General features: G+C 34.5%; 1 protein-coding gene across 4 annotated transcripts in view; it reads right to left on the reverse strand.

Moving 5' to 3' along the window:
* MIOS (meiosis regulator for oocyte development) overlaps positions 1 to 13,085 on the reverse strand; it is a 47,132-nt gene that overhangs the window by 12,705 nt on the left and 21,342 nt on the right. For all 4 annotated transcript variants that reach the window (XM_027071950.2, XM_015066557.3, XM_027071951.2 and 1 more), the window contains exons 4-7: positions 8,321 to 8,575; positions 5,963 to 6,132; positions 2,947 to 3,012; positions 1,952 to 2,110 (exon numbers count right to left, since the gene is read on the reverse strand). In XM_027071950.2, the coding sequence (XP_026927751.1) occupies positions 1,952 to 2,110; positions 2,947 to 3,012; positions 5,963 to 6,132; positions 8,321 to 8,575 (650 nt within the window). The remainder of the gene's footprint in view (positions 1 to 1,951; positions 2,111 to 2,946; positions 3,013 to 5,962; positions 6,133 to 8,320; positions 8,576 to 13,085) is intronic.

Raw genomic sequence — 13,085 nt, forward strand, 5'->3', positions numbered from 1 at the left:
TTCTCCTCAGGTGACGTTAAGAGTCAATGAACAAATCACAGCATTTAAACTATTTGAAGAACTTCACAATCTAATGAGAAACACTGACTTGCAGATCAGTGAACCACAAGCAGGACAAAAAGAACTACAACTAAACATCAAGGGTAAACTGCTGAAAACCAAAAGCAGCCCAAGGAAAAATGAAACATTACACAGGGGAGACATTAATAATAATGGTTGACTTTTCTTCATAAACAATGGAGGCCAGAAAACTATGAAACGACACCTTTAAAGTGCTGAACCAAAACAAGAGTGAAATAGACATTTTCAGTTAAAATTAAGCTGAGAGGATCTGTCATCCATGAAACTGTACTACAAGAAATGCTAGAGAGAAAGACCAAAGAGAAATAATACAACGTGAAAATTGTGTCTATTGGAGGAAGTAAACAGTCCCAGGAATGATAAATAAATAAATAAATGTAAAAGTCCATGTTTTCATTTTTCACATAATTTACATAAAAGACAAGTGACTGTTCAAAACAAATACAATAACACTGTTAGTTGAAGTTTATAAGGTATATAGAAGTAAAATAATAGGACAAAGGAAGGAGATGTGTAAATGGAATTACACTGTTGTAACATCTGAAAAGTGTGAAGTATGAAGATAAAAAGTGGAAACGTCAGGTGTGAGGTAAAAGAGAAAAAGTAGGAAACATGATGTGTTAGGTGTGAAATGTGAAGTATGAGGGGGTAAAAATGTTAACTGATGAGGCAGGGATGCATTTTTGTTAGACTAAGAACAACTACTTCAAAAAAATAAATAAATATAAAAGATAACGACAGGTTAATAGTTAAAAACCCAGTGGGTGGAGTGAAACAATGAAATGTTCAATTAGATCAAAAGAAGGGAGGAAAGGGACAGAAGAACAAAAGGAAGAAGGAAAAATAAGATAGAGAACAAACAGCATGATGGTAGACTTAACCTTGATCATATAAATACAAATGGGGGAAACATCAGAATGGATTTTCTAAAAGCAAGATCCACTGTCTTTTATTATACACTGTCTGCATATTAACTATATTTTATAAATCTTGTTAAGAAGCTATCAACTCATTTGTACTTGGTAGTCATACTTCTCCAGTGTAATTTAACACATGTAATCTCATTTCAGTCAGACAAAATTATGCATTATGTTACAGAAAGACACCTTTTCTTCCATGGACAGTGGCCTGATATGTTGGTAAGTATATTATAGTGTGGTTTGTGGGCCAGTATCTGTATTTGTTCCTGAGATGGTAGGGGTGGGGAAGGGAGCATTCTACTACGTTTGCCCAGTACACAGCATGTTATCATATTGTATGAAGGGATGGGGACAGGAAAAAGGACACCATGAAAGGGTAAGAAGAGTTGGAGAGCTATAGGAAATCTCAGGGAAATGCTCTAAATTTTCATGGTATGTCTATCAAAAGTAAAGCAGAAGGAAACTTTTGCCAGAAATCTGTTTTTAACAGCTAACAGTAAACTACTAACAGTAAAAACTGAAAGTAAAGTGACGAACTTGTTATTCCAAATCATGCCCGTTGATAACAAAGAGCGAAAATGACGAGTTAAGAGAGTTGTGATATAACTTGCCTTCAGGACTTCAAGGGAGACTACAGTTCAGGTCAGGGAAAGACCATCTCTTTCACAAAAGGTATAATTCTGTCAACTGGAGAAACTGGAGAGAGGTTTCTCTGCTCCATTTGAACTTTATATAAATTCAACACTGAAACTTCCCCAAATGAAAGGAATAACTGGATAACCCAAAGCAGGAGGGTGAGGGACACGAAGAAGTCCTCTATAGATCAAGAGATTGGGTTAAAGTGAAATGCCTCCTAAAGATCCTAAGCAAGCAAATGGCATAACCATTCGATGAGGGAGGAAGGTGGTTAAGCACTATTTTTCTTTAAGCTGCCACCACACTGCACTAACCTGTAACATGCAGTAACTCGCTGTTTGGACGTCTCCAGTTCTATCGACATAACTCTCCATTAAGTCCACTCCATCTTTAGTAAGGCCTGTAAGCAGTATTCCTTCCAAATTTCCAGCCTCTTTCATTTCGTTGGTCAACTTTTCAATATACCTATTTAACTGGAAAATTCAAAGTGATTTTTCTGAATTAATATGTTTTACTATATACTTTGTACCTTCAAAACTTGTACTTTTAAAATAGTGCTATATTTATGGAAAACATTTTAAAACCAAAGCCCTTGCAAAAATCTAGATATGATCTCTAAGAAGTCTGCATCTATCATAAACTACAATGCAGAATCCATGATCATTTAAAACACTTTTTCAAAACAGCAAGACATTTATTGTTTTAATAATTATTCTACAAAAGAACTACAGAGTTTACTATTTTAAACTTAAAGAGAACTGTCCTCATTATTCTGCCAAGTTCTTGCTGTAACAGAATTGGAGTTGAAAGGGAACTTTAAGATTATCAAAAATAACATCTCTTGGTAAGGTGTTCCCTGGCCTCATCCCACCCCAACCTGTAGCCAAGATTCCTCCGTTTTCCCTCAGCACTTTCTCGTTATTGTAGCACTTAGCACATTATGTTACTCATTGTTTCTGTGCATTTCTCTCTCACTATACACATAGCATATGCATTTAATACTTGTTTACTATATTAGGAAATGAAGGAATTCTCTTATGACATCCCTAAGGGGTGAGTTTAACATCTTTATCTATAGGCCAAAAGCAGAAATAAACTAAAATATTAAGTCAGCATTCTTACACAAGCAAGTTTGGTTATGATACACAGGTTTATAATATCTTGACCCAACAAAGAATTATTAGTTTACTTTTTTAGAATAATTCATATATAAATGTCACATATACATATCTATACAAAAAGATTAATTTCCTAATGCAGTAAGAGTAAATATTAATAACTTCAAACATAGAATTGTATCAGTTTTTACCTGACTATCGCTAAGGAATTTACAAGCAAATGCCACTCTGTCACGTACAGCAACTTTGTTTTCATACTGAAAAGGAAAGAGCAAGGAGTTACTTGTAGGTGCTATGAGTTTTATATTTTTGCAGACTATTTTACATATCTAATACGCAATTTAATTTTCAAATGTTTTAGTAAGTTACTGAGTATATACTGGGAGAGCCACTGACTGCCTAAGATGCCTTTTTTTTTTTTAAGTTTGTTTATTTATTTATTTTGAAAGACAGAGGGGGTGAACAGAGAGAGAGGAGAGAGAGAATCTCAAGCAAATTCTGCACTATCAGCGCAAAGCCCGACACGGGGTTCGAATCCACGAACCATAAGATGATAACCTGAGCTGAGGTCAAGAGTCAGACACTTATCTGAATGAGCCACCCAGGTGCCCCTAAGATGTCTTTCTTCATGTAGCCCTCAGGAAACTCCATGCTAAGGTTATTATTCTTGCAAAGTAAAAATTTATGTCTAAAATGCTGACCAATTCAGGTTAAAAATATTCCAGTTCAGTTTTACATAATTCCAACATAAAATGCAAGCAATAAAATATGGTTTATCAAATTTAAGATGCCATGTAATCCTTTCATTATAGAAATACATCTGGGGGAAACTGAGGAAATCTTTTCTGGGATGCTAAGTTAATCAACAAGTCTAGGAAATCTGTGAATTACCAGTGAATATACCAATACAGAATTTAAAAAGACTATCAATACATGTTTCTAAATACAAAGTAGAAAGTTTTAAACATACCCTTATAAATAAATAGATACACTTTTTTTTGGCCATAGTAAAATACTGCTATATTGGTGGTTTGTGGCAAAAATTTCAGGGGTACTGTGATACTTAAATTTTTGTAGACTTGTCAATATTGTAAAATACTATTTTGAATTTCTATAAATGTAGGAAGGTAATTAACTTTGTGCTAAATATAAAAGTTTAAAAGTGACTTCCATTGATTTCATCCTATGAGATATAGTTTCCCTGCTTTAAACATAAGACCATTTCAACTGATACCTATCCTAACGTGCACTTCCAAGTATAAAATACGGTGCTGCATTTAAGATGGAACATGTCTCATGCAAACTAGATTTAACTCTTTAGATTCAGCGCATGTGTATAATTTTGACTGCAAAAGAATTATAAATATTATCTGTCCCATTTTACAGCTCAGAAAATGAAAACCCCAAAAGTAAACTGACTAGCTGAAGTAACTGTGCTGGAGCAAGGACTTTATGTTCGATTTCCCAATTCAGCACTTTTCATTAGATTACTGCAACTTAACAATTTTTAACAAAGGACACATTAATTATAATTATTAATACATAAAGAATAATTAGGCACACTCTCAAAAGAGTTTGGAAATATGAAGTTTCTACTTAAGGCAAGATATATCTTACTTAATAACCCAAATTTAGATATAAGAAAATAAGGGTATTTGTAATAGATCACTTAATTTAAAATACAGAAATTGAGTATTTAAACAATACTTCTCTATCAATTTAAAATATGAACAATCTGGGGCACCTGGATGGCTCCGTCAGTTAAGCATCTAACTTTGGCTCAGGTCACGATGTCACAGTTGGTGAGTTTGAGCCCTACATCGGGCTCTGTGCTGACAGCTCAGAGTTGGGAGCCTGCTTCAGATTCTGTGTCTCCCTCTCTCTCTGCCCCTCCCCGACTCATGCTCTGTCTCTATCACTCTCAAAAATAAACATAAAATTGAACAATCCACTTCTTCTTCTTGTCTTTACCATACTTTACTACTTCCTGAAAGTATTTCTCCAAAATACAACATTTTAAAGTCTTCTGTTTAACAAAAAAGAGTAATTACAGTAAAAACAAATAAAAAAAAAAACACTCTTGGATATTAATTTGAAGTGGTTAGAAAAGTTCAATAGTTCTTTTATTAGAAGTTAATGGACAAAATCCATAAACTAAGGAATTGCCAAAGTGGACATTAACAACATTTATTAAATTTTTCATTAAGATACCTCAATAAAATACATGTTTTTTAAAATTCTTAGGGCCTGACCCTGTAATCAATCATCCAAGCAATGTGTCTTTTATATGAAGTGCTCTAATAGCAAACACAGAAATAAGTTCCATGTTAGAAAGCTCTTCTCAGTGGTAGAAAAGTATCCAACAATGCAAAAAAAAGTTATAGTACTAATGTGAAACTTAAAACACTATAACTGAAACTGATAAGTATATCTCATTTCACTCTTCTGTCCCCACTTTGTGTAAAGAACTTATTTGGTGATATGGTTAGATACATATGTGGGTAAAGCAGGAGAAAAAAGTGATAGAGAAGACCAAATAATGAAAAAATGAAACAGTTCAGTATAAGTAATGTGATGATAGATCTTCCAAACTGTCTGTATGTCTGAGAATGCAAATACTAACTCAGATAAGTTACATGGTTATTCTAATCATAATTGATCATGTGTTTGTTTACTTAACTAAAAACAAAAACACACACTTTTAAAAATTTGCATTTTTGGGTGCCTGGGCGGTTCAGTCCATTAAGCATCCAACTCTTGACTTCAGCTCAGGTCATAATCTCATGGTTCATGGGTTTGAGCCCGTGCCGGGCTCCGTGCTGACAGTGCAGAGCCTGCTTGAGATTTTCTCCCTCTCTCTCTCTCAAAATAAATAAACTTTAAAAAATGCACTTCAATATGAAATTTATATTTATATAGTTGTATAATTCTAGAGCTGTTCTTAAGCTAAACAATAAAATCCTATTCCCTCTGTATCTGCAAATTATATTGTTAAAACTATTTAAAAAATCAAGTTTGTTATCAGGTATTTAACTGTAGAATGACATTCAAGAGCCGCCCAAAGATATTTAAGATACCTTATTTTAACTAATACAAAATACATCAAAATATAACAATATTTCATGCAACAGACATTTGAACATTTTAACAAGGCTAGATAAAAACTTTTATTTTAAAAGGAACCTTGTCAAACAGAAATTAGCTTACCAATACTCCATCATAAGATCCTGTTTCACTTGTCAGAAATGCAAACATGACACACAGATATGGGTTATTTAACTGTAGTCGTAGAGTGCTGCACATTTCTCTCCAAAGGGAGTTTTTCTCATCTGTGTAACCCGATAAAGCCATTGCTACCACATTGAGATTCAGATCGCCTGCATGTTAAAAACAGTCAGCTAATCAAAGTAATCAAAAGCTTAATATCTCCTCTTCCAGTTCTTAAACCATAAACCAATAGACTGGAAGACAACATTTACCTACAGAAAAATAAGCCCACTAGAATAGGGGTTTTGGTCCAGACTGGAAAATTTGGCAAGGACCATGAGCAAAAATTTCTATTCTTCTAAAACTGTTGCCAATATTACTAACCCTGTGCAGGACAAACACATCATTAAATTTTCAAGTTCTCATTCCAGGCAGGTTCCTATACCGTGTTATTGTGTAGGGTCTAAATGAAGAGAAGTGGAGCCATACTACCAGAATCATTGCCAGCCTTATCATGTTCATTTACATACAGATATTTCAGAACACTGATAATAAACATTACTGTACCTCAGGACTACAATTTTCAAAATAATTTTGTTTTCCTATTCCTAAATACAGAATGCACATACTTAAGTATATGTTCTGAAAGCCATTATTTTAGCATTCTTATTATAGTATTATACTTTTAATTTTTCTAGGGCAAAATTAACTATCAAAATTAACAGAGTAACATTGTATTTAGACACATTTGCAACAAAGCATTTGTTACCAATAGTCTTCTAAATTGCAGTTTTTAGCAGTTCATACAGCCATGGATAAGCTGCTAAACTGGCAGTTAGCCCTATGACTGCTTGGCCATCTAAGTTCAGCTTCAGAAAAGAAAACTAAATTCACCTTTAACTTTTGAATATTTTCTACATTTATTATAGCAATTTTCTTATTCTGTTCCTTGAGACTGATCATTTTCTTTCTTTTCCAAATAAAACAGCATTTCCCACTTTATGTTCTTAAATAGCCTTGCTATTCATTCCTATGAACACTTTCCCCAAGTTACTTTGTGCTTGCTTCCTCTGCCTACTCTATTAAATTAGATTTAAAGTCTTTTGAGATAAAAACAACCACTCTCACAACCAAAGAATATCTTTGTGAATCCTGCTTAAAACAATTTATTTCCAAGTGGAAAGGAGTATTTGACTCAGAAAATCTTTTCTTTAGTCCTTAACCAAGTTATTAAAATCACAGGAAATATACTTTCCCTATTGATAGTATGGGTGCTTAAATCTAACACCAAATTCTCCAGGCACACATGATAGGGAGGCATCAAGCTCTCAGGTTATACGAAAATTATAATTACAAATGGCTTAAATATCGATTCTTTTTTTCATCTCCACATTATCTTCTATTGCTCTCCCAAATGGGGAAGACTTACACTGGAGCAAAAGTGAAGGAAAAGAGGCCAATCTGGGCAAAACATTAGTTTTTCAAACTTTTTTTTACTGCAAGCAAATACATTACAATTATTTGCATGTTTTTCTCTGTGGTACAATAGAAATGTAATGTTTTCAAAATGGACCATCAAATAAGAATTACACATTCTGAATATTCAGAAATAATTTGCTAGGTGTATTAAAAATCAAAAGCTATATATAATCTTAGTTACTTTCAACTGAAATATTCCTGATAAGGAAAAAACTGCATGTCTAGACTGAAATTTATTTGCCCACGTATTCTCTTGCAAAATGTCAGAGTAAAAACTTTACATTTCACTGTTTCTTCCTTTTAAAAAATATTACTATTTTTTACTATACTATTTATACTATAGTATAGTATAAATAGTATACTATTTATACTATTACTATAAAACTATGTTTAAGTCACCAGACTCCAGTAAAAGCATTTTTGCAGATCAAAGTATGATTTTTATAAGAATCTGTATTAGTCTAACTAAAGTGTCACTTAGTTTCCTAAAAATCAACCAATAACCATCCGAAAGATGATGTATAAAATACAAATGTTTGCCATAAGAATGCCTGCAAACTGAAGTAGTCCCATCTCCAATACATTTTTAAAAATGTATGTGAACCATCTTTAAAAGAAAAAAAAAACATTAAAAGGGACACATTTGAGCATTTACTGTAACATCATTAAAATGGTACTTAAGACACATTTTCTTTTTTAGACATAAACCAAAGCATACACATAAGAGATGGGATATCTACTTTCACAGATACAGTTCTGTGCTCACTACTCTTTCAAAAAAAATTATCTAAAAATACTGATTAAATATTTTAAAGTTATCAGCATCTTTACTTTAAAGGATTCTATGAACTGCAGTCATCTTAGAATATAACCTAATACCTTTTTCTGAAGATGCTCCTTCATTCAGGATTTGGATTGCTCGTCGAATATCCAAGTTGAACAATGCCACAGCAGCAGCTCTCTCCCATTCCCCTTCTTGTACAAGGGAGTTCAAAAATGGCCCCACATCTACATCCGTTCCTTTCTTTATCCACCCGCAAAGCTGTAAAGCTAAAATTCTCTCTTCATTTAAATTCTGAGTATCAGTTTGCTTATCCAAACCGCTCCAAATATGTCTGCTACTTTCCACCATTCCTAAAAAAGATAAGTATTTTTATATTAGTTGCTTTATTACTATATTTTGAAATATATTTAGGAAGTAAGTCCGGGGATGCCTGGGTGGCTCAGGCAGTTAAGCATCCGACTTCAGTTCAGGTCCTAATCTCATGGCTCGTGAGTTTGCGTCCCACATCAGGCTCTGTGCTGACAGCTCAGAGCCTGGAGCCTGCTTTGAATTCTGTGTCTCCCTCTCTCTCTGCCCCTCCCCTGCTCACACTCTGTCTCTCTGTCTCAAAAACAAACATTAAAAAAAAAAAAGTAAGTCCATTTTACACAGAAATATTTCAATATTACACTCTGGATATTTGACTTTTTTAAGTGTATTTTTTAAACTTATTTTGAGAGAAAGAGAGAGAGAGCACGAACGCAGAAAGGAGCAGAAAGAGAGGGAGAGAGAGAATCCCAAGCAGGCTCCAGTGCTGTCAGTGCAGAACCTGACAGGGCTCAAACTCATGAACCATGAGATCATGACCTGAGCCGAAATCAAGAGTGGAACCCTTAACAAATGAGCCACCCAGGTGCCCCTGGATATTTGACTTCTTAACCACAAATTCATGACAGCATAAATGTAAAATATGCCACAAACAAAACATGCATTACATGTTGTTAACTACAACAGTTACTTGAGATACCAAAAGAGCTACTGGAAGAACAATTAATGCTTGATGGACTGAGCTGCTGCTTCAGAGAAGCTTCCCTGACCACCTAATCTAAGAGTGTCACCTGCTATTATCTAATGTAACACTGTTTCTTCGATTTCCCTTAGACCTAATGTAAGCTCCCATATTTTATTAGTTTTCAGTCTTATCTCTTCTCCTACTATAATATATGCTTCAAAAGGGCAGGTGTCTTTTTTCTACTTGAAAGATTATCTCCAGTGCTTAGAATTCAATAGACCGACTCTCCCTCTCCGACTTTCTCTCTTTGTATGTATGTATGTATGCATATATGTATGTGTGTGTGTATATATATATATACACACACACACACAGGTATATATATATATATATACAGGGGCACCTGGGTGGCTCAGTTGTTAGGTGTCTGACTTCGGCTCAGGTCATATTTTCATGGTTCGTGGGTTCGAGCCCCACGTTGGACTCTGTGCTGACCGCTCAGAGCCTGGAGCCTGTTTCAGATTCTGTGTCTCCCTCTCTCTCTGTCCCTTCCCCACTCATGCTCTGACTCTCTCTCTCTCTCTCTCTCTCTCTCAAAAATAAACATTAAAAAAATTATATACATATATATGAAAAAATGAGATCGTAAATACCAAAGTACTCTGAAAGTTTGAAGTAAATACTAAAGCTAAAACAGAATGGGAATTATTTGAAGGTTTCTTCCCCTTCACTAAATCAAAAGATTTTATATATTCTCATTCTCTTTTCAGAAGGAATCTAATTCTTCGAGTATTAGATTGTAATCAAGGCAGATGATCCTAATGGCACTAAATAAAGGTGAAACAAATAGAAATAAAACCTGACTCCTATTGCATATCAAATCCTTAAATGTTCTAGAAAGTTGTACCATCAAAATTGTCATTATAGAATTATCTGTTATTTTAACAAAAAGGATTTTCAGAATAAACTCAGTTATGAGTTAGGCAGCAAGAATGTTTAACATTATAAACATCTTTTATTATAACTTTTATACTTACATATAATACATAATTATACCTTTGTAAATAACTAGATCAATAGGTTTTAAGAAATAATTCCATTTGTCTGTGGTAGGCAGAATTGTAAATTGGGCTCCATGATTCTTGCCCCCTAGTATACCCTTGTATAATCCCCTCCCCTTGTGTACAGGTGAAATCTGTGACTTGCTTCTCAATTACACAATATAGTACAAGTGAAAGCATTTTGCAGATGTAATAAAAGGTCATTACTTAGTTGACTCTGAGTCAATGAAAGGGAAATTATCATGTGTGGGCGTGACTTAACCACGTTAATACCTTCAAAAGAGTCCAGAGAAAATGAGAGAGGTTCTCCAGCTATACTAGAAGTAAAAGCTGCTTTGTTGTGAGAAGGCTGTGTGGCAAGGAAGCGTGGGTAGCCTCTAGGAGCTGAGGACAGCCCCTGGCGACAGCCAGCAAGGACAATTCTGCCCTACAAGTTCAAGGAAACAATTCTGTCAATAAGCATATGAGCTTGGAACAATACTCCAACCTCCAGAAACGACCAAAGCCTGGCTAACATCTTCATTTTAGCCTTGTGAAACCTAGAGCAGAGGACCCAGTGAAGCCATGCCAAGACTTTAGACCATGGAAATGATGATATTTGCATAATATAAAAACTAATATACTGTCCAAAGTTGACTTTATACTCTTCTGAGAAAAGAATTAAAGAAATGAACACAAGCAAAATTGGGAAAATATTAAAAACTGAATCAATTGCCATTTGCAAATCAAATACATATATAAATAATGCAAAGCATTATTTCTTAAAGTCCATTTAATCTAAATACATGGGTAGAGTAAAATTAGTATATAGTGAATGTCTAAATACATAAGTAAAGAGTAAAATTAGTATAACAGCAAAAGTCTAAACTCTCCAAACCTAATTCACACTTTTAAATAACTTCCTTCATTATATGATGTTAGGCCGTGGCAAAAGCTCATAATATTATTCATGGTAGGACATATTTTAAGCTATATATCATTGCTTTATAAAAAAGTTTCAAGATGAGTTATTTGTAAAATCTGAAAATTAAAAAAAAACAGTTAAATATCTACACGTGAAATTATTTATTTTTAACCTTACTGCTGAAAACTGTTGCCGTTAAGTCAAGGGGTCAGGAGGAAACTTCTGAAAAGTTTTCTTCCTTTAAGAGAACCACCTGCCCATTGAAAAGAGGAAGCATGCTGCTCTATTTGCAATCATGAAGAAAGTTAGTCATGACAAAATCACTTTTAGCTTATGAAAGTGAACTTTTAAGAACTGTTATAAAATTCTGAATAATAAGGTTAAAGCACGTTAAAAATTAAATACAACAGGGACACCTGGGTGGGTCAGTCACTTAGGCATCCGACTCTTGAGTTTGGCTTGGGACATGATCTCTCAGTTCATGAATTTGAGCTACACGTCAGACTCTGCACTGATGGTGCGGAGCCTGCTTGGGGATTCTCTCTCTCCCTCCCTCTGCCTCTGCTCTTCCCATGCTCTCTCTCAAAATAAATAAATAAAAACTTAAAAAAAAGCTAAACACAACATTTTTCTGAATAACAAATTTACATTTAGATAAAATGTAGCTATTAAATTTTAAGAATAAGCTGTAGATGTACCATTTGGTATTTATTTTTGTATCTCTCCTATAAATTTTGGATTGAATGCTGAGGATATTAAAAGGTAAAAATGACTATTTCAGGGGCACCTGGGTGGCTCAGTTGGTTACGCATCCAACTCTTGACTTCGGCTCAGGTCATGATCTCACGGTTCCTGAGTTCGAGCCCTGCATCAGGCTCTGCATAGATAGTGCAGAACCTACTTGGGATTTTGTCTACCTCTCTCTCTGCCCCTCCCTTGCTTGCTATGTCTCTCTCAAAATAAATAAACTTTTTCTAAAAAAATAAATAAATAATACCTATTTTAGGGGCACATGGGTAACCAACCACATGAGTTGGTTAAGTATCTGACTTTGCCTCAGGTCATGATCTCACCATTCCCAAGCTTGAGCCCAGTCAGGCTTTGTGCTGACAGCTCAGAGCCAGGTGCCTATTTCAGATTCTGTGTCTCCATCACTCTCTCTGCCCCTCCCCAACTCACACTCTCTCTTCTCTGTCTCAAAAATAAACAAACATAAAAAAGACTATTTAAAATTGTTTAATGTTTATTTATTTTTGGCAAAGAGAAAGAGAGACAGACAGACACAGTGTGAGCAGGGGAAAGGCAGAGAGACAGAGAGGGAGACTCAGAATTTGAGGCAGGCAGGCTCTAGGCTCTGAGCTGTTAGCACAGAGCCTAATGTGGGCTTGAACTCACAAACTGTGAGATCATGCCTTGAGCCGAAGTCAGACGCTTAATGAACTGAGCCACCCAGGCACCCCCCAAAAAAGGATTATTTTAAACAGGTGAACAAAAAGCAGCAATTTATTTTTCAAACAAATTCTCACAGTGTAATAATATTTGAGTTTCTTAGAGTTTTTACTTTACAGAAATTGTGCCATGGAATAAAGATGAATACGTACAACTCCAAAGAGTTCAGTACTACAAAGTGGAAATATGTCCTGTAAGTCAAGTGCATGGATACCACGTCATGTATTTTGCCTGATCTTTTGGCCTTCTTATGGCTTGATAACTATGCAACTGGTAATTAGGGTTATCAAATAAGCAGCGTGATATTATTGTGCATTTTTAAGTATATAGTCATTCTTTTTAACACATATAAATTTTAAAATTTATGATTTTAATTTATCTCTGAAAAAGAATTAAAATGTATTTACACATCTTTCAATACTAAAAGAACAAAACTATATCCCTTAAATTTAAGA

Source organism: Acinonyx jubatus, chromosome A2, assembly GCF_027475565.1.
Source record: "Acinonyx jubatus isolate Ajub_Pintada_27869175 chromosome A2, VMU_Ajub_asm_v1.0, whole genome shotgun sequence".
Lineage (NCBI taxonomy): Eukaryota > Metazoa > Chordata > Mammalia > Carnivora > Felidae > Acinonyx > Acinonyx jubatus.